The 22,208-nt window shown below is 35.8% G+C and overlaps 2 protein-coding genes across 2 annotated transcripts; one reads left to right on the plus strand and one right to left on the minus strand.

Moving 5' to 3' along the window:
• Positions 1-1,653: 1,653 nt before the first annotated feature.
• LOC130614179 (b(0,+)-type amino acid transporter 1-like) lies at positions 1,654-10,224 on the minus strand. Its single transcript, XM_057435592.1, has 8 exons — positions 9,449-10,224; positions 9,111-9,236; positions 6,920-7,188; positions 6,400-6,503; positions 5,380-5,476; positions 4,291-4,446; positions 2,257-2,434; positions 1,654-2,144 (listed from the first exon to the last, which is right to left on the minus strand). Exons 1-8 carry the CDS (start codon positions 9,981-9,983, stop codon positions 2,071-2,073), a joined length of 1,539 nt encoding a protein of 512 aa, XP_057291575.1. The 5' UTR covers positions 9,984-10,224; the 3' UTR covers positions 1,654-2,070.
• Positions 10,225-15,907: 5,683 nt separating this feature from the next.
• Positions 15,908-21,651, plus strand: LOC130614787 (cytochrome c oxidase subunit 4 isoform 2, mitochondrial-like). Its single transcript, XM_057436247.1, has 3 exons — positions 15,908-16,174; positions 20,224-20,355; positions 21,477-21,651. The coding sequence occupies exons 1-3, from the start codon at positions 15,958-15,960 to the stop codon at positions 21,581-21,583; spliced, it is 456 nt and encodes a 151-aa protein (XP_057292230.1). The 5' UTR covers positions 15,908-15,957; the 3' UTR covers positions 21,584-21,651.
• Positions 21,652-22,208: the final 557 nt, after the last annotated feature.

Raw genomic sequence — 22,208 nt, forward strand, 5'->3', positions numbered from 1 at the left:
GGCTACTAAACACAACGATGCAAACAGGTGGTAACAGTTGCGAAGGTCTGTCCACTCGAATAAAACGAAGAATCCATTTCACCTTCGATGCCTGTGGACACGCATCGAGGGAAAAATAGATTCGTTAAAATTCGTCAGCTAAAGCTTCCTATAATGGAGTCATCTTTAAAAGGAGGTTTCTGGAAACAAACAAAATATCACCATGTCAGTACTTTTTAAGCACATATAAAGCCATAGAATCGGTCCTATTGAGTTAAATGGTATACTACGTCGGAAATTTGACACTACTACACTGCTGTGTGGTATACAAATCGAGGTCCTTGTTTTATTGCGCACTTTGTATGCTATGTAATAATTTATAAACAATGACTGACACTAGGAGTGGATAACAAACGATGCCACTGTGTGAGTGCGATAACCACATGGCAACCTTTAATATCTCATTTTTCAGACGCTGTCACAACAAAAGTCACACATTCTTGTGCAGTAATGGACAAGGCAGGAAATTTGGTTTCATTCTAATAAAGTTTGAAAAGAACGTGTTGTCAGCGATGCGGCACGTTGTGAAAGCTAAAAGCAAATTAAGGTAGCATCGTTACTGTTTCTACAAAAGGAATGGAAAATTTACCATGTGATCATGTGCTCAAGCACGATTTACGTCGAGATTATTTTTGGACTTACTTCTGACGTCAATAGTGAAAGATAGTGTCGAAAGGTCGATTATGACGGTTGCTATTTGTCAAGAAGCATCTACATGACACCAAAAACATTGCATCGTCTTTTAACAGAAACCTAAAACGGCTATATGATGCTTACCTTGCTGTGTTGCTACCGCCAGTCCTATTATTACCTGTCCTGTCATCTTTTAAATGGTGGTATAGCGTACAATAGTCATGCTGCTATTGCAGTTTTGAAATTTGTCTTAGGGATTGTACAACTGTTCATAGATACGCATCAATTTTAGCACAATTTAAAAAAGTGTTCCTTGCTTGAGTTCGTTGGCATTACCTCACCATATCGTCTTTTGAGCTGGTATTACCTGTTCTAGTTGCCACATGAATCCCTTGCAATTTGTCTATAGAAATGCACAAGAGTCTATATGTTCGCCCGAAATTGAGAAACGCTTATGCGTACACCGTGGAAAGGTTCTATTATTCTGAGAGAGGCTCCAGTGAACACACTAAAAATACCTACCTACATAAAAAAACTACCTACTTTTCAAGTAGGTAGTCTTTTTAGTATTTTTAGTATTACGTACAAAACTAAACAGACAAATACCTATGGAATGGATGGAATCAATCTAGTAGTGGTAAAAAAATTAGTCATAAAAGTTGTATGCCATCAATCCCCGTAACACTGTGATAGAAGTTATGTTACTAGCCGTTTTTTAAACTACATCAAGTACTGAAGATAGTCCTTAAAATCGTTACGTCATTGCTAAACTTAAACCCAAATTTAAAATGACTTTTACTTGATTGAAGTTGCATATATCAATACAGTGTTGACCTCATGCTACTGTCATACTTTTGCATGTACAGCTGTTCACTGTGTAGGCCAAAACATGTCCTGCGTTTTAAATGAAAACAAGTGTGATGTCTGAATCATAAGATTGGTCTGTCAATAAAGTGGACCTGCGTATAAATCAGAGTTGGCTAAAGTTTAAAATTGAAACTGAAATATGCTTTTCTTGGCCAGTGACTAATACAAAATACGATACTTTTCTGAGCTTATAAAGAATTGTATGATAAAATTTGCCAGTACAAACTTTTTTGCAAACTTTCGCAAAAATTATTTTTCTGCGGTCATAAATTTTGGCTAATCGATGCTCTTGGAAAGCTTCGCGACATTCACAAAAGTTACGAATGATTCTTTAGTTTAAGTAGTTATATTGATTTTTGCCGTTGTTTTTTGCGGAACCTCCAAAAAATGCATCATTGGAGACCCGTTAAAATATCTTGTCTTTTATACCTAAACGTCAGAAATATAGTCATAATCTCAGCACCCGGTCAGCAGTTGAAACTAAAATCCAGTTTGTAAATAAACGTTTTTCATAGACGGAAGTTAAATCGATCATTCAGGAATTGCATCTTCAGAAACTGGCATAACAACGTCCATCAATGCTTCAAGTTTGAATGCAATTTTATCTAAATAATAAAAAGTTATATTTTCATGCAAATGTCTTTTTGAGAAAGAAGCTTATAAGGAAGTGGAAACAAAGCTCTAATATGCAGATATAAAGGTAAAACAGAGACTTACTGTATACTCTGATGAAAGATGCAGGTAAAAGTTGATATTTAATAACACAGAGATAAACAGGAATACCAGTTAAAATAAATATGGTACAATATGTTGATTCTAATGGATAATCTACAAACGGTGCTGCAACGAGATAGATTGAACATAACAACATCACGATTGGTATAATAATCCACACCTAAACAAAATTAAATTATTGACATGCGCTCAGGATCTTTGTGGAAAAATAAATAATAAAGCTGTTGTTTGTCAAAATATTAAAGTGCGAACAGTTATAGTGTAGAGTTATCGCCTATAATAATACAGTGTGTCAGTGGCTATGTGAGGGGCAATTTCATTTGCCTTTGATGTCTCCGAATTTTCTCAAATTTTCTCCATTTTTTTTATATTAACCTGTCGGTGGCCCATAGATAATTACACGGGTTTGCATGTCCTGTACTTACCGCATTTCGTGCGTTTCGCTACTGCGGTTACCATTTTGCGTGACACACAGACAAAGGTATGCGGGTATTTCAAAATAGGCTAGTTGGTAGCCCGTGTTTAAAACAAAGAGTTCTACCGTCCCTTATATATTGCATTTCGTTTTTCCGTAACAAAAAGTCAAACAGACGCACGAACAGACAGACGGAATACGGCTATTATTAAAGAGACTAGTCGGTGGTACCTGGAACACTCCACGGGATCGCCTGTCCTTTTTATGCAGCTTTGCATGTGTCTCGCTACTTGTGGTACCATTTTGCGTAAAAGACAGACGTATACGGGTATTATAATATAGATCAAGCCATTACAATGCCCTTGAAATTTAACTTGGACACAAGGTGGTGACGTCCGTCATTTTTCACTGAGTGGGTATCTAGAGACGACCTGGGACTAAATTGGGTCAGTTTTCCAAACCTGGGTCCTCGAATCTGTGTCGGAATGAACGGGTTGATGACGTCATAAAGGAACCTTAGAACATTAATATTTCTGCAATTTTTTGTCATAACTACATGATCTTATACATGTTCTTATACGATGAAGGCAACTGATGTACAAATTTTTAAGAAAAAATGTTTCATATCCTGACAGCTCCTTTCTGACGTCAGCAAAATTTTTTAAACCTATGTATCTCCTTAACCGTTCGTCAAAAGCGCCATTCCTATATATTTTCTTCATTAGCCTTTTCAGCTCTACACAATAATGGCAACGTGTAAACAAATTTTTAAAAATTTTATGTATTGACGGGTCCTGGCTGGCGTCATTAAAATTCCAGTTATGGTTCCCTTTTCCAATGTACTTCTGCCTAAGTGAAATTTTCCACGGGCCTTATTAACTAGTCTTATATTATAATACGGAGAGTGTGAGTGTGTGTGTTTGTGTGTGTGTCTGATGCGTTCATTTTCCTTTGAAGGCAACTAGAAGACAAATTTCTAAAAAAAAATTTTTGTATATTTGGTTGTCTTTGCTGATGTGAGCCAAATCTTTAAGCTCTTATACCTCCTAGGTGTTCGTCCAAAATATATGATCCTATACATTATTTTAATAAGCTATTCAAGCTCTATGCTGACGTCATGAAAATCCAAGTGATGGCTCTTTTTTCAATTTCCATCTCCCACCTAATTGGATTTTTCTACAGGGCATATGAAATAGTTGATAGGATAAACGATCTGCCCAGGATATCAAATAGTCGCGAAAAGACCGCAGACATATCCAACCGCCTTTAATGATATTTAGCGGCGTGGTGGTTTGTTGCTTCTAATTTATTTTGTAGGTTATCTTTTACAATACTCTATTCACAAATTAGTTGGTCATTTCAAAAAGGCTTGTGAATGCTACGGAGATCTTACTATCGTAGATAATTTTCTGGAATTGCACTTGTTATAGATTACAATACTTATTTAAAAGGAGTAAATTTCTTATGTATATCTATCATGTTACAAAGAACGCTAAAAACCTTTCACGCAAATTCTTTGCAGGGGTATAATTAATTGGGTTTTATTTTATAATTAACAGTGATTAATGTTTTGCATTATAAGAGCATGCTAATGTCCTCACCTTGTACGGTCGCTTCATTTCCGGTTTTTTAAAGCGTAACCAAATTAACGCTGCAAAAGTGGCACCATAAAATATCCATGCAGCAAAGTTAAAATAAGTGATAAGAGCGTCAAAGTTTGATGATTCTGGCATGATCATGATACATGAAATAATACACTAAAAATAAAAGTGAATCATTAAGACCTATAGTTATGTCACTAAAGACATACTATCTCGCTTTGCAACGTTCGTCGATGACAAACTTTTAAAAGTTATGAAACTGTAGAGGAGAAAAGTTTTAAAAAGTTATGTGCAGTGGAATCTCTCTATCTCGAACTCGCAAGGGACCAAAAAATTTGTTTGAGATAGAGAAAGTTCGAGATAAAGAAAGGAAAATACCTTAGGTGGACCACAAAGGGACCAAGACTTTAGTTCGAGATAGAGAGTAGTCGAGATAGAGAAATTCCAGCATACTTCCAGATTGAAAAATTATGTAGTTTTTTTAGTGAGAAGTTAATTTATGCCGTTGTTGAGTAAAAATTAACATAGATGTTCCGTCATGGAGATTGCTGAGTGGAAATTCGTTTGGTTGCTGAGCCTAGAAATTGTTAATGTAAGTTGAATGAAAGACAGTAGTATACACCATTTTTACTCGAATTTTCTTACATAAACTATTTAATAATCATAAAAGCATTTTTAAATATACATTTGCTTAATCTCAGTGTCATTTTGGTGCACTAAAAAGCAAAATATTAAAGGAAGTAAACGTGAATTTTTTTCATAATCTTATTATGTAAATGAGAAAGAACTAAAATGAGGGTAAAGTAGTAGAACGAGATACACAACGTTTATAAGCATTGTTGACGTAAATGAAGAGGCTAGAAAATAGCAATGACAACAACGTCGGCAATTGCGACACTAGAGTGAGGATGGTGCCTGCGACATTAGCATGACCTTGGAGGAAAGAATACTTATTCTTTCCTCCAAGGCATGACTAAGTTTATCAGTAATGAGATGTGCGCGCTGTACTGAGAAAAATATTATAGCCCTGTCATCTGGGTGCTATAGCAACTTTGATTCATCTGTTCTCTTCTGAAGTTGAGTACTTACAGAGAATACAAGTCCAGGTAATGGTGTGTTTCTTTTTTTATGAACCATAGCAAGTAATCCAGGCATATGACCTTCTCTTGCTGAAGCAAACACAAGTCTAAGTAGAAAAGTTTATAAGTAATTACACATGATTAACATGCACACTATGTAGAATTTCACTTGCGCAATAGGGTAAGGTCTTGTTGAGATTAAAAAAATGCACTGTATGTCAATTTTAGTTCCTGGATTACAAATAAATCAACCGCTTGATAGTTTATGCTGATTCTTGTTGATTCTTGTTACACGTTTCCCGAATTGCATGTTTTTAAAAATTTTAGAATTTTGAAGTTGTGACTTGAAGATTATATCCAGCATCATAGAAATAGCGTGTGTATAAATCTTTAACTTAATCTGACATGTTATAATGCTATTTTGGTGGTGTTAATGTTACGGTCAAGTCTTCTTAACTTTCGACTTGTACTAATAAGCGTTGGTTTCAAGCAGAGCTCAATTAGTACAAAATTATAAAAACTTTATCAGTGTCAGGTGAGGATTTCAAAAATCACATTCATGATTCGGGAAAGGTGTATTCAAGGAAAATTAATGGTATGAAATTACGTATTATTATAAATTGTAATAAAAACCGAAATTAGAAACATTTCCGATTCAGATATACTAGTTGTTACACTGTGGATAATCCACGGAAATTATGTCGCATTTGCTAGTGCATATATTTCGTGTATCACGCAAACACAGACAAAATATCAACAGAGAGATAAGTGGAAAAATCAACGGGAATTTGCCCGCAAAAAAACTAAAAAAGGAAACAGAGCAGCCGCTAATTATCCACTTTGTTCTGACAGATAAAATATATCGCATTTGCTTTTTCAAATATCCGTAAAACGACATTTTTTTGCACAAACAGACAAACTATGGCTATTAAAAATATATTAAAAATAGTAACAGTAAATCTATAATTCTATGTAAGGTCAGGTGGATCATGTCTTCGCAATAAGAAATTAAAAGCAGATCTAGATATACCTTCCTCCCGTAAATGCTGCGCCATTTGCAGCACCAAAAGTGGAACATGCCACCAATACCGGTATAATCCACGCCATTACTCCATACATTCTGTTAGCTACCGTCTAAAGAAATATCCCTTCATAACTATAACACTTTTCAAAGTATGTTAAAGTCGGCAATACTTTTCATCGCCTTAACAATTTATCGATTGTTTTAGTGAGATAAAATAAATTTAAGTTTACACTATAACGGGGCCTAAATTGCCCCGGACTGAAATTTCCTTCTATACAAATTTGGATCACAAAGCAGAAAGGATAAATTCACACTATAGTGTTTGGCATGACTCTGACGGGGTTTGAACCCAAGACTTCCCGCGCTGGAAGCAACGTTCTACCATAAGGCTACCTGTCGGTTAAATTTATGAAAGGAGGGCATGGTGTATGAATTCTTGTTATGCACCAAGCAACCACAAACAATACAATTAAATTGTTTGACATTTTAAGCGGTATTTTAGTGAATACAACTTAAAAAAACTCACCACTGCTACAGCAGACGAATTCGAAACCTCGGCAGCCGTCAAAACCGTCAAGTATGCAATATTCATTAACACATAACAGGACGTGACCAACGGAATACCAATCATAATAGAAAGTGGTAAATCTCTAATAGGATTGGCTAATTCTTCAGTGACGTAGTTTAAGTTATTCCATCCATCGTAGGCCCATAATCCACCAAAAAAAGCATATCCGATGTCTGATATTCTTGTCGTTGTTCCATCAAATGCGTTCTTGAAGTTGTCGTTATAACCTAAATTTACGTACTATATGAACTACATTGACTCTACTGGGGGCTACAAACTCGTCTCTAGAGACAATAAGAGTACTGAAAACTAGGTTGGCATTCTTAGGTATTAATTTGACTGCAATGTCTTCTCATCATCAACTTCGTTCACAGGAAATTTTGCCTCATGATGAACATTGCTCTTTTAAAAACATGCTCTTTAAATCTAATGTGCTTTCTTTAAAAAAAGTTAGACTTTAAAAAGCGTGATGCTGTCTTGCTCATGGATCTAAGCAAGACTTTTGACTGTATTAACAACAAGCTGCTTATTGCTAAGCTTCATGCTTATAGATTTTCTTCTAGTGCATCATCTTTTATTTGGAGCTATTTAAAGCAGCGCTTTCAGAGAGTAGATGTTGATGGGGGTTTTGGTTGTTGGAAGGAAATTTTTTCTGGTATACCACAGGGGTCAATTTTGAGGCCGTTACTGATTAGCATATTTTTAAATGATTTTCTTTTTCAATATGACGTGAATATGCCGCCCTGCTCTGATATTCTAGTGTGTAACTATGCTGACGATAATACTTTTTGTGCATCAGCCGAAACCTTTCACGAAGTAAAATATATGTTAGAACAATTTTTTAGGTCAGCAGCTTTATGGTTTTCCGATAATGGCTTGCAATTAAACGCAAGCAAATGCGATTTTAAAGTATTCGGAAAGCCAGAAAGTCCACAAATCCGGCATTTAAAATTAAATGGAGCAATTTTATCTGCATCCAAATGTGTAAAGCTTCTTGGTATTAAATTTGACAGTCAACTTAATTTTGCAGATCATATAAACACACTGAGCAAAAGAGCTAGCTGTGAATCTAATGCCCTGAAGAGAATTTCCTGGATTATTGATAATACACAGAAACGTTTATTATATGCAACATTCATAGCATCTGAGTTCAATTACTGTCCTTTAGTCTGGGGATTTAATAGCAGGAAATCTATAGAAAAGGTGGATAGAGTTTTAAAAAGGGCAAGGTCTCAGTCTAAAGTGGAATCCATTTCTTCTACGAAAAGAATTCATATGCAACATTGTAGACAATTATTAAAACAGGTCTACAAGACGAAATGGAAATTGAATCCTTCCTACATGGAAGGTGTGTTTCAGTTTAGAAATAATACTGGATACAATTTAAGGTCATCAAATGTTTTAGTTAGATCTAGAGTACAATCTTCAAAATATGGGCTGCAAACATTTGGATATCAAATCTGAAGAGTCTTTGGTTAAATTTTGTAGACTTATAGGCGAATTTTCGTCTTTCCAATGCAAATGTCGGATCTGTGCAGAATACATAATTAATTTAGGATTTATTTAATATATATTTATTTTTATTTTTATTTTATATATTTATTTTTATTTTATTATTTAATATATTTATTTATTTTTTTATTAGTATATTTTATTAGTATATTTTAAATCTTTTGTACATTATCGACTATAAATAAAATAATCTATTCTAGTCTATGTGGCCTCTACATTATAATGATTTAAAGAAAAACAGACCCTGGGAGCAAGAATGTCTTCGGGTTTCTAGTATTTCGAAATACGTCTGTTCATAGCATGCAAAAAAATGATTGTAGTAAACAATAAAGTCAAGTGCCATGAAACCTTTCCGGATTATTGTAAAAATTTTTAATAACAGGAGAGCTAGACTGTAGAGCCCTTTGCTGAGCTCTCATGTGAGAACGTACTGTCAAGCCGCGAAATGTAAAGTGATTTCCAACGGTGAATAATAAGTTAGTTAAAACGTAGACATCGTGTCACAAGCTTAATTTTTTATTCACTCGGCAAACAAGCATGTCGTTTCTATGCTATCTTCGTAATGCTTTGGCAAATATTCAGGTATGAATGCTATCTGTGGTATCTGCTAAGGACTTTTAATATATCGAAGTATTACCTTGTCCCAGTCTTGCCAAGCCAGTAGCAATAATAATAACTATGGCACCAAGTTTAGCAACGGTGAAAACGATTTGAACATTAGTCGCCCATCTTGTGCTTGCGCAGTTCACGAATACAATAAGTCCTGTCAAAAATCGTGACAAAAAAACATGTCAAAGTTGTCACCTATATATTAAGACATTATTTCAACAGTGCAGCTAATAATATCAACATCAACAATGATTTTGCTGGTATTGTGTATTAAGTTGTTATTAACACCAACCTCGCCAATCAAAATACCGCATATTAATACAAACCCAATTACAAAGATCTGTAAAAATTACTGGTATAACTCACCTAGAAATAAAGTCGCTAGTAATTTTGATGTCGCAATTTTGTCTTCGTTAACACAATCTGATCCATAGAATGGTTCAACAATATAATCCCCAGATGCCACAACAATGGCTGCAACACCCGCGGGTTTTAACAAAAGATTTGAAGTGTAGATGTATAAAAACGCAGGTAAGTCTCCAAAGGCCTCCTTCAGGTAGCTGTACTCTCCTCCGGAGATGGGAATCATCAAACCCAACTCTATATAACACAATGCACCACACATAGCTAATGCACCACAGCCCGCCCATACTACCAATGACATACCAACACTGCCAGAGTTGCTGGATACAGAACTAGCTGATGCAAATATGCCGGAACCGATCATAGTTCCGACTATTAAAGAAATACCTCCTGTTAATCCAACAGTTCGTTTAACTTTTATATCAGATTTTGAAGTATCTGTTTTTTGTTGCTGTCGGTTGCCGTCATTTTCGTCGTCAATATAAGCTAAATTGTCGAGATTTATCTCGTGTGGTACTTCAAACTTCTTTTTAACCATTTTTACTACTTTCGTTTCTTTCGCTGAGTTGTATGTGATCACAAGTATAGTTGCACTGCATTGAGATTTATTTCAACGAGCTTTATCCTCAAAACTCGTTACCATGATCCTCTTACACCCGAACCAAAGGCCTGAATTAAAGGACTGGGTATAAGGCAGACTAAAGTAACATTTCTTCCTTAAGTGTTAGTAAATAAAGGTTGAAAGCTAAAAGGTAAACATGTAACTGATCATTGTTATATATGGCGTCACATTTCTCTTCATCAGACATATAGCATAAACAAAATAATATTTGAAAAAATAGAAAGATTCAAATATCTCCCTCCTAACTCCCTCTTAAATAGTTAAGAGTGAGTCAATACGCACGATAGTTTAATAAATGTAAGATTTTTAAATTCTTTAGGTTCTTATAGATTCCATTCCTGATTCCTAAGACACAGTTTTCAAGGGGAGAGGCGCTAAATTTACTTTGCAAGACAGTGGCAAGTGGGTGGATGGGTGTTCGGCCAAGGGATTCGTAGGGCCGGGCTACATCTTTCTCTCATAAGAATACAGTTTTATTGCACCACCTACACAACTCCGTACAGAGTCCCTCTAAGTTGGTTGCTCTTCATACAAGCCAGATTGCTGACAGTTGATAACTATGAACTAACTAACAACATGCGATTGACGTGCTAACCCTTACACCACCGTTATACTTGCATTACTAAGGACAAGAACTTGAATTTGAAAATAAATAAGCATAAACGCTTCAAACATCTGTATCAAACATAAAATAACTTAAGTAAATATATACAGAAAATTTTAACTGTGCTTTTATAAACAAACATGCTACTTCTCAGCTTTAAATAAAAATTGTTAGGATGTATTGTACGAACTTATTGTTGCCCTCTCAGACAACGGAACAGAAATACTAAATGCTCTAAAAACATAATGCTTGATGAGTTCTTCCGTGATTGATAATAAGGAAACAGCGTATTGGGCAAAACTAATTCCCTAGGTTGCAGTGCCTGGGTAGGGGGGGGGGGGTTGAAGGGGATAATAATTATTTTTAATAAAGTATATTTTAAAATACAAAGAAGGTATTTTAAGGGGTCTCGGAGTAAAAAATTGTTTCGTTGCCCAATCATAGTGGGCGACATTTATACTTTCGTAACCTATACACATCAGCCTTGTTCCCAAGGCACTTTGCCTTGTTGATGAAGTTGATTCCAGATACCAAGTATATGTAGGCATTTTTGGATCACGTGACCAGCCGGTTCCAGGGTCAATGGTGGCCACTCCACTATATCGGCTCAGGAGCCACAAGACTCTGAAGACGAGGTTGCTATATAACCACCCCTCACCCTCCCCCAGTTTATATAAAACAATTTTGTCCCAGGACAATTTCGTCCCGTTCCGGCTGAGCAGGATCCCGCTTGAGTTAAGAGGGATCCCGGCTTAGGCGGGACATTTTTTTCCATACAAACACACCGTCCCGGGACAAACGAGGTAATATTTGCACTATCAGCATATTTCAATAGAAGGAAAAAAAACAAACATGGCTGCTAAACGTGTACTTGTTAAGAAGCCAACAGATGTTCCAACCAAGAAGAAGTGTTTTAGATCAATGATGAAATGGTTTTGAGAACATTGATTTTGATCCAGATAAACCAATGTAATACAAAGTCATTCTAACTGAGTTGGCAAGATTATATCAAAATGAAGAAGAAGTGTTTGGGCCAGTGGAGGATACCTCCACTGAGCTCTCCTAAGAAAATGTTACGGAAATGAAAAAAATGATAGCAAGAGGCTACCAAAGAGTGTTAGAAAAAATAAAAGATTTACGGCAGGGATTTTCTAAAGCAGTAATTAGTGGCACGCGTAGTCAGCCAGGGTAAACACCTAATTTGACGGCATGACCTAATTAGGCGAGTCGTTTAGTTAGGCGACGAATATAGTTTATTTAAGGCTACCCGTTGTCTAACTAGGCGAACAAAAACTTTCTGTTGTAATTTTTACGTGAATCAAATCTGTCCACTTTGCAGACAATTTTGACCAATTATTGTCTTATTTGCATCGTGCGTTGGCAACTTGTGGCCCAAACCTCATGTGGCAATATCTGTTGTTTTAAATAATGGATTTTAGCCATCCACGCAACGGAAAGAAAAATATGGCGGACTAAAACGTGGTATTGATCGATGAAGATTTTAGCGTTGTTAAAACAGGGCGTGAATCAAAAAGAAACGTTACAAAACAAACAAAATATTTGTTACCACATCCTCTTAAAAAAAACAATATTTTTTTGCGTTTGTAAAAGAATATCTTCATTAAATTATTGTATTTTACTATTGTCGCCTAAATAGGCGACACGTAACCTAATTAGGTTATGTATTTCATTTTAACACAATTCTTCCTTTCGCAAACATATCGAGGAACGATTGACAATTTTGAAATCATGGTCGCGTAGACTATCCAGTTAGTTCTTGCTGACCGGAGCATGTTGTTAAATACCACTTGAGCATTTGTTGAACAACTATGGTACTCTTTCACACAGTACGGTGTCAAGGGGTATGCAGGGTCACCAATCAAATAGTTTGGAACTTTGGCTCGGCCTGGCAGGATGTCCTCATAAGTAATAGGTATTTCCTCATCTTTAAGTTTAGCAGCAATATTTGAGTTGGCGAACACCTTCGCGTCATGTACACTGCCTGGCCACCTACAATCAACATCCATGAAATAGCCACGGAAATCGCATACTGCCTGAACGTTAAGAGAAAATTACATTTTGTAGGAAAAATAATCTTGTGAATGTTCACTAGGTCGTAAAATTTGTACGTAGGTGCCATCTATGCAGCCGAAAGCTTGCGTCATTCCAAATTTGGCCTCGAATTCTCCTACTTTTTCAAGCATCTCTTCTTTCGTTTTTGGCAGGGCTATGTATTTTGGTCCAAGTTTGTAAGTTATGCAGTTACAAACATCTCTTATCACTTTTGACAACGTAGATATATGCAGGCCAAAAGTGTTTGCTGTCATTGACAAAGATTCTGTGTCTTTCAAGTAGTACAACGTTACTGCAACATTTTTTTCTGCAGACAAGGCTTGATATATTGGAGACTTGTTGTAAGGAGTAACCCATATCCATATTTGATCTACTAAATCAGTAAACATAGCCTTTGTCTTCCTGAAGTTCTTTTTCCGGGAAGAACATCAAAGAACATGTTCAACCACCACTATTTCACTCGTCCTTGTTTGAACCATGTTGAACGAGGAATTCGGTTTTTCCTTTGCTCTTTTAATGCTTTCTGTTTTTTTATCCAACAGTTTCTTTTGCTTCCACTCAAAAGTGATGCAGTTAAAAGAGTTCTATAGTGAATGTATTGAAATGCTAAAATCATTAACAATGTATTGAGCTGCAACAACAATGTTGATGATGTTATAAAATCTGTTTATTCGCTTGCAATTTAGTTTTGTTTTTGTTTTGACGCGCCATTATACCTTAGAAAAATTTAAATTTGGCGCTTGTGTTGTGAAATCGTCCCGGCGCACTTCTCCATATAAAGGCGGGCTAAAATCATCCCGGCAAACGTCCCGTCCCAGCAATCATCCCGTCCCGCCTCTCATATAAACAGCCCTTAGCTCCTCGCTTAGCACCTATGTTTTACCTGCATGATTGACATGACCCTTTGGAACGTGCTTGTCATATGACTTTATCGTGACTCAATACTCAAAAATATTTACTTGAACGCAGGCCACAGTGTCCCTTCATATGAGAAAAAAGTAAAGGTGAAAATGCATATGGAACGGTTCAGAATGAACAGTTGTGAACAGAAACTAAAAAGAACTATAACAACGAGTAAATAATTAGAATACAGCGAATCAAATTTAAGTATTTTCTTGTTCTTTTCCGCTCCGTTTTATAGCTGAGTGGAAATTCAGCTTAAGCCAACCTCGTTCCCAGCGCCTGTTGTCTCTTTTCTACAATCAGGACGGCGGGACGATTACATTTTGCAATTAAAAAAAAGACATGCTTGCCTCCTCCGACATTTTAATTCGAACAGCTTTTTCCTGTTCGTCTCAGACTCGCTGCCTCGTCAAAATGTTTTTTGCGACGCAATATTAATGTGACAAATCTGGGCCAATTAGGTGTAATATTAGACAAGCCTCCTTTAGGGCAATGTTCGTATCGCCGTCCGACGAGTTTGAGCTTAAGACTCAGTATGGAGAAATGTCAACCTCGATCTTAGGGCCTGTAGCGTTTTTTGATACAAGAATGAAACACGTTTTATTCTCATATCAAAAACACTACAGGCTCTCCGATCGAAGTTGGGGAAAGTGAGGAAAAAGTGTGAATGTGACGCTTAAAGGTTGTTATGAAAATTGCTTCATTTTTACCTAAGTTGAGCCTAAGACTCTTAGCAACTGGGTTGCTTATGAAAATCCAGGTATCAATTTGAGCAAAATAAATAACCAGAAGCGTCTACCAGGTTTATTGGCAACATCGTGAACAAAGCTTTTTTGTCACTCACCAATGCTGCTCTTCGCCGTCAGAGGTACACAAAAATACACAACATGTCGTATGATAATGTCAGTTTGATCAAAAGAAAGTCATTAAAATTTAACTACAGAGTTACAGTGATTTAAGCGATTTCGCCGCCAAAAAAGTATACCAAGAGGCAACCTTATCTCCAGATCTTGATTGTTATTTGTTATTGTTCGTAAAAGTTGTACGAAACTTGCTAACAAGCCCTGGGGACGAGATTAACCAAGCAGGTAAAAAAACGTAAACTTCTACTTTTAAATCGTGGATTAATAGGTTCCACTCTAGAGTTTAACTAACAATGCGAGTCTCTAGTCCTAAGAGTTATTATTGGTTGTCTTTAAGATGCAGGCTAGGTAGTGACTAGATAACAGAAAGTCGCAAACCATTAACAAAACCAACATACACGCTGCTTTCCACCATACACACTACGTCATGTACTCTCTATCGCTGGTGCCTTAATATAATTTGCAAAAGCGTAGTACGTTCTCCCTAATCTTCTTTTTGTGTTTAGAATGGCACTACACTTGCTTAGCAGATTTATCGAAGCTTATATAGCAAACCACATAGCTTTTTCCGGTCTCTGGGGTTAACTTGTTATAACAAATTTCTTATATCACATTGCCATTCAGGCGATTCAATAGGAGCAATTGAATATTACCATAGCCCCCGTGTTAACGCAAGCCAGATAAAGGGAAATTGGGGAGATGGCGCACTGTGTGGGCCGTTGGATGTTGCAGGGAGTTGTCTGGCAGGGCGCTGACCTTAATTGGGTTTACGTAGCTAAAAAAGAGCATTAAATACTCAAGACTCCGAATCAAAGCCATGGCCCCTCCTGGAAATAATAAACAGGGTATATCCCTCGATATTTGTGAGGCTAGCCATGTAAAATATGCACATCTAAAAGTGGAAAAACCTTTATAAAATAGTTTAGAAGATGTCACGGTTAAGTTTATTTGGAATTTAAGCGCTCTTTCTGTGAATCTTTTATCTGTATATATAATATCAGTGAAAAAAATACGTTAGTAATGATGCGCACAGTAGTTTTACTTGGCCCCCAGTGGAAAGAATTGTCCATCGATTTTTCTGGGCATAGCACTAAAAATATTTATTATTATTACTATTATTATTACTAGACGTATCGAAGTCAGTTGATTTGATTGCTCAAGTTTGAAATTTGGTCAATACCAACCCAGCAAGTTTTTTACACTCTTCGAGAAAGAAAGTTGGTAGTTTGTACCGCCTTTGTTTGTTTTCGCACTGACAGATCAACCATATGAGGATGAACATATCAAAAAAACGCTACAGGCCCTTTGTTCGAGGTTGACTGACAGACACACAAGCAAAAGAAGCCCTGGGAATTAGGATGCCGTTATTTACCTAGTGCGCATGCTCAATCAAGCCAAACTCGGAGAAAACGAAACATCGAGCCGAACCAGAAGGAAAGTGGACAAGATGGCAATGCGTGCAGCGTTACAGAATAAGGCTTTTCCCACTTCTTTGTCACGAATTATTAGGAACTCTTTTAGCACAAACACACGTTTATGCACTGCAGTGTACGATCATACTAATCCTGCAGCTGCAGAAAGAGTATCCGAATCTGTTAGCGATGCACTAGCTGCAAAAGAAAAAGGGCCATGGACTGAGCTTTCAAAAGAAGACAAAATTGCGTGTAAGTTTTTAATATGTTTGCAAAAGTCAAAGCTACTGTATTTTTCAGGTCTTGTTGTGTTGCCATCATTTGTTTAAAGTTAGATCATAACTGCAACTATTACCTATTCATTCATGTCTTACACAACGTATTTCTACTTTTCACTCTGAGGTTTGTAAGCATTGAAAGTCATCTAGATATAGTTTTGAGTATCTCAACTTATATTTATCAACTAGTAAATTAATAGATGAATTTAGTTGTTTAACTTTTCAGTGGTTATGCTCGGACCCAACTACAGACACAGACACACACAATGATAAATTAGGTTTACTAGCCCAGTCTGGAAAGCGTTTGACTCTGTGGGCTAAAATATACGTAATAATAAAATATACATAATCAAATATAAAATAAATAGCTTAAAAAATAGTTAGCTAGCAACCTGTATATATAACATTACATTACACCGAGCTGAATGTTTTATTTTGATATCTGAGTCATAATTATTTAGCTAGTTATTATGCACACAACAATCCAAGTAAAAACAAGTCACTGATTGCTTTAAAAAATGCATTTGATGATCTAGTCTTGCACCAAGAGTTGTCAAGTAGTATTGTTTTTGCCAACAACAATCTTTAAATGCATAACTCAATTTAATCTCAGCTAGCCATATACAACAATACACCAGGAAAAATTGCAGCAGTCCAGTTTTTTCACTTTAACGAAGTTAGTTTACGTTTACATACAAGGTCTCGATGTATGTAAACATCTTTTAACGCCATGTCGCAAGTTGGTCATGGCCCGTCAATTGACAGGGCTGCATGTTAAAAGATGCCCGCTATGTCTAAAGATAGTCCGTCTCGTTTTAAGATGGGTGGTGTTCTAAGTTGGGTCAAAATAGTTAGCTCTTTGGGCTTTGGCACTTGCGTTGCAGGAAAAAAGATGGGGATGCTAGGTGAAGCAAAGTAGTTGTCAGTCTATTTCATAACACAAAGGCATTCTTAGGACTTAAAATGAATTCAAATAAATCAGAGGGTGTCAATCTACGCTCTACACAAGGGTGCCGATAAGCCGTATACATAGAAAAATGTGAGCGTTTTTCGGCAAGTTTGGTGTTTGAAAGATCAAGTTTCACCCCGAAAAAGACCTGCATAGTCCTGAACAATGCCCGAAAAAGCGCCTTTTTCCTTGTCGTCAGCATGGTATGTTTACAAGGAATTGCATTTCAGGAATGCTCCAGACGAGTTTAGGAAAGTGCAGGTGGTTTCGGAGGACAACCGCCAATTGAATTCAAAATGTCGTCTAAACTCGCCCTTATATATGCGGGTGTTTGCGGCTTATTGGCACCCTCTTCACTCTAAAATAGTTTACAACCTCCATAATGTTTCTGTAGTGAGGAGAAATCTACAGGAAAATTCTTATCTTCATCAAGCCCTAGATCTTTTTTTTCTGCTTTTTTTCTTTATTTCAAAATAATAGGAATAAATAAGGCTAGCGGGCTTAAGAAGTAGGATGTTACTTTGGAATTTACATTTGTAGCCAAATTCCTAAAATTGCTTGTTTCAAGATTTATACATGGCTGCAAACTGTGATAATATTCATCTTAACATTATATAAATCCTATACATTCAAAGAGAAAAATATCAAAAGAGACCTACAAACCAAACAAAAATGGATTTTTCGAAGTCTTACTACTTGCACTACCATTTTACACGGCAGGAAGCCGTATAATATAGATATATAATATTTTAATGAAATTTTACCCTAGTGACTCGTTGTCACACTGATCATTATTAACAGACCCAACCCCCGCTAAGCAAAGTAAAACACTAAAATAAAGAAATTGGTCAAAATGGCTGTAGACCAGAATGCCATGCCAAAATATTCGCATTTGTGTAATTAATATTCTTATTACATTTGCATCTACATCTGTTAGTGTTGCAACAAGCTCTTTAACTGCAGACGTTCATCTGTAAAATGTTGTGCCATGTCCAACCACATAGTCCACTTGATCGATGAATTCTATGGAAGAGTAGTAAACTGTAACTGAAGGATTTTTTCATGTAACACTCCATTACGTTGGTGGCATGTTTTGGGAGTCTGACTTATTGTTTTAAAATAATTACTATCACAAAGCAAGATAAGTAACTTCCGCTGAAACCTTTTTTTTTACCATAAAGGATGACAACAAAATATTCCAATAGATGGTAACCAATATCTGGGTTAAATTGATGGATGCATAAATAGTGTCTTTTAAGGAGTTCTTAAAGATTTTCCAACATGATTGTTTGGTGTATATCTATTGAATTGGTTCCCGCCTGTTAATTTTGTTGTATTGTCTTGAAAACAGAGTTACTAAGCAACTGTTCAAAGTACTTCTAAAGAAGTTTTGATTCGAGATGGTGAATTTTGCTGCCTGTCACCGTATTGGAGTGATTCCTTTATTTCTACTTGACCTTGCATTCCACTTCACTTATTTCGTATCATATTGATCAAAAATAGCTCCGAGTTCATCAAACTTAGAACCTGTTCATCACTTTTTTAAAAAACTAGAGATGCAAATTCAGTTTTGTTATATGTCAATTTCTTTTCCAATGGTTCAACACCAACAAAATCTCTCATGCAAAGTAAAACTGAATATATCTGTTTAATCACAAGCTTAAACCAACAAACTATGACTTATAAATTATTCATCAACAAAGAAACTCTTTCCCAAGTAATTGCATTAAGTACCTTAGTATTCTCTTAAATTCTGTTCTTAACTGAAAATCTCAGAGTAATGGGGCTATAGCTAAACTTCGACACCTACCTGGTTCCACAAAATGTCGTGAAAACTATTATAATGTTATGTTTGGTGGCCAACTTCGTTACTGTAATGAAATTTGGGGTTAATATGGCCATCACTTTATTCATAGTATTTATCGTTTGCAACGTTGTGCAGTTAGACTGATTTCCTTTAAACAACGCCGAACCACTTTTGTCCCTTTTTCTCCAATAATGGTATATGTATAGAACTACTCACTCTGATCCAGTTTTTTACTCATTGTACAGCTAGTTTGTCATCGTTTGTTTTCCTTTTTATATGGTACTTTACACATGCATTTTGCATCTACAATCGTGTGCAAAAATGTTTTTAAAAAAAGTACCCCCCCCCCCCCACCAATTTCAATGTTGACTGTTTTGACAACAGTGTCTTGACAAGACCTGACATTGTCAATCAAAACAACAAATTTAACACTGAATTTGGGTGAAGAGTGGCGTATTCCGAAAGAAGCCTAAAACATAAAAATCAGGACGTTTCCAAAGATTTATGCACACGGTTGTAGAATTTTGCAAGAAATCCAGTATATTAAAACGAATTTCGCAGACCAAAAAGAAAAAAATACGTTCTGGTCTTGAAATAGTTACAACAATTTAAGACTGTAAAAATATGCTCAATATTAAGTGACAACATGTGGACAAAATTTCGTTTATCTGCGATAAAAGATAAAATATGAAACAAGGCAGTTTTCTTCATTTTTTAAACACTGAAACTCTTTTCCTCAGTCTCTTTGAGGTTCAACTTACTAGAAGTTAACTTTTGTTCTAAAGTTTACCGGGTAAGTTATTTTTGCTCGCATTTTTGATTTTTTACGGGTATAAAATTTCACGAGTAGTTATCTGGAATAATATATTGAAGGTACATAATAACGCGAATTCGCCAAAAAATTAATGCCTGCAAATTATTTTTATGCAAATTGAATTATTTTTGGCAGAATGAGTAATTTCTGGCAAGTTGCTGCAAAGTTTTCGCGAATATTCAGGAAGTTCGTCGCGAAACTACTTTTTCGCAAATAGTCCGAATTTCGTAGGCCTAATTTTTCGCGAATTGTTATAATGGGAAAATCACTAATGATTTAACCTGAATGGTTCTTGTTAATTTGTTAACAAAGAGCCAAAAATTAGTGCTTTTATCTCACTCAAATTGTATTTATTTCCCTTTAATGTTTTTAAATAAAGTTTGCAAAAGTATAGTGCTCTGTAGGTTTCCTTTTTAGACTATTAATAATTGTTTTGCCACTTTTTACCTGTAGTATATCGTTCACAATTCCCCCAAACCATGGTTGAATCAGAAACGAAAGCGCCAGAATTTGGTCGAATTGTGTTTGGAGTGACAATAGGTGTATCTGTTGCAGTTGCCTTCTTCACCTTTATGAAGAACTATGGTAAGTTAAGATTAACTACTTTATTCGGAGAAACTTCCACGAGTCCAAAAACTCGCGAAATTTTTTGGATAAATTTTCGCGAATCTATAAATTAAAAAAATTTCGTGAGATAAACTTTCGCAAAATCTGAAATTGGAAAGTTTTGGCGACATAAAATTTCGTAATTTTTTATGTTCTTATAAAAAAAGTGGCCTGTATTTTTTATGATAGAAAAGTGTTTTTAAACGAAGTAATTTTCGTTCTAATAGTATGTAAAAACTTCTATTTACAAACTGGGTTCATCGTCAAAATCGCAAAACAGATCAAACAAGTTTCTAGGCTCGCCCCCACGCATCATCGTTATTATAAGATATACATACATTTGAAACATCGTCGCTTTTGTTTATTTCTAAGTTTATTCCAATACATCAATTGTCTCTTTTTAATAGGAGGGCGAGCCAAGAAATACCTTTTAAAACCAGCAAATTTTTTTAAAATTTTAGTGGATAAACTTTCGCGAAGCGACAATTTAGAAAGTTTGTACTGAATAAACTTTCGCTAATGGCCATTTGGCCAATGGTCATTTTTAAAAGTTTCGCGAAAAAGGCCAAAAAACGCGTATTTCGCGAAAGTTTCTCTTGCGAAAGTTTTTTCCGAATAAAGTATTGTTTTTTACGCTATGCGCAGTAAACATCCTCTCAGCAACTTGTACAGCAAACATACACTTTTCCCGAATTAACTTTCTTTGATGTACCGCTGCTATTTCTATTTTGGAAATCTCAATTGAAAATTGATAAAATGTGAAATCTTTAGATTCATACAGCGAACATTCAATCTGTTAAAACAGGTTTTTTGGTTTGTGCAAATGGACATCTGCTTAAAACCGAGGCTTTTTAGCACAAGTCGAAAATTGAGAAGAAAACATTTACACTACCAAAACAGCATTTTCACATTTCGGATTAAGTTAAAAATTTATACACGTACTAAATGATGCAGAATGTGATCTTTAAGTCAAAACATGTAATTCGGAAACGTGAATATGTACGTGAATTTACATCCTTTTTTTTGTGAATGATCGTTCAAAAAGTAAATTCCCTTAAATATACACTATTGGTGTCACGGTTGTATCGTTTTACTCTTAGTTGGTCCTAGGGCTCCTATCTCCCTCACTGATGAATGGCGTGAAGCACAACGAGAGAAGATGAAGTTGTACAGAATGAATCCCATCACTGGTATTAGCTCGAAATAATTTGTTTATTGTGTATTCCAATCATTCACGGAGTTCATTTAGTTAAATATAAACATCCAGAATGATAATTTGTATTTCTTTGTAAGAGACATTGTTGTTCATATGTTTTTATTATTGAAGGTAATGCAGTTTTATAGGAGCCAATTTTCACAAATTTCGTAACATGGGAATACGTGTTACCACAACAATAGCAGCTGCACGCGTAATTTCCTGGGAATCCCCTCTTTAGAAAAAAGGGCTACTAAACAGTGGGCTATAACGCTGCAGTCTAGGTTTGTTTATAAAAAAAGGCTAACTTTTCCACAAAGCCTTTTTTTAGTCATAAAAAAACAATTTTTTAAGGTCCTGCATAACCTTCTGTATCAACAGATAACTTCCTATACTCATTTAAAACGTGTACATGGATCTGGCTGCGTCGTAAATATATCTCTCTTTTCGCGTAGTTGTCGACTAAATAAAGCCCTGTGTCGGTTTTATCATCTCCGTTCTGCCTCGTCATTTGTTTACATCATACCGCCATTTTAAGTCTCACCATCAGATGACTTGGTTGAGTCACCTCCGCTGCTGACATCAGCATGCTGAGACCTCAATCGTATATTATCTTTAATGCTACGTCCATTTCATA

The sequence above is a fragment of the Hydractinia symbiolongicarpus genome, chromosome 11, assembly GCF_029227915.1.
Source record: "Hydractinia symbiolongicarpus strain clone_291-10 chromosome 11, HSymV2.1, whole genome shotgun sequence".
Classification (NCBI taxonomy): Eukaryota; Metazoa; Cnidaria; class Hydrozoa; order Anthoathecata; family Hydractiniidae; genus Hydractinia; species Hydractinia symbiolongicarpus.

Coding starts and splice junctions, on each gene's coding strand:
- LOC130614179 (XM_057435592.1), bottom strand. CDS start 9,983: ATGGTTAAAAAGAAGTTTGAAGTACCACACGAGATAAATCTCGACAAT. Junction 2,435..4,290: donor AAATGAAGCGACCGTACAAG/GTGAGGACATTA, acceptor AATTTTGTTTAG/GTGTGGATTATTATACCAAT. Junction 2,145..2,256: donor ATCTTTCATCAGAGTATACA/GTAAGTCTCTGT, acceptor TTTATTATTTAG/ATAAAATTGCATTCAAACTT.
- LOC130614787 (XM_057436247.1), top strand. CDS start 15,958: ATGGCAATGCGTGCAGCGTTACAGAATAAGGCTTTTCCCACTTCTTTG. Junction 16,175..20,223: donor AAAAGAAGACAAAATTGCGT/GTAAGTTTTTAA, acceptor TTTTACCTGTAG/TATATCGTTCACAATTCCCC. Junction 20,356..21,476: donor CACCTTTATGAAGAACTATG/GTAAGTTAAGAT, acceptor TTTTACTCTTAG/TTGGTCCTAGGGCTCCTATC.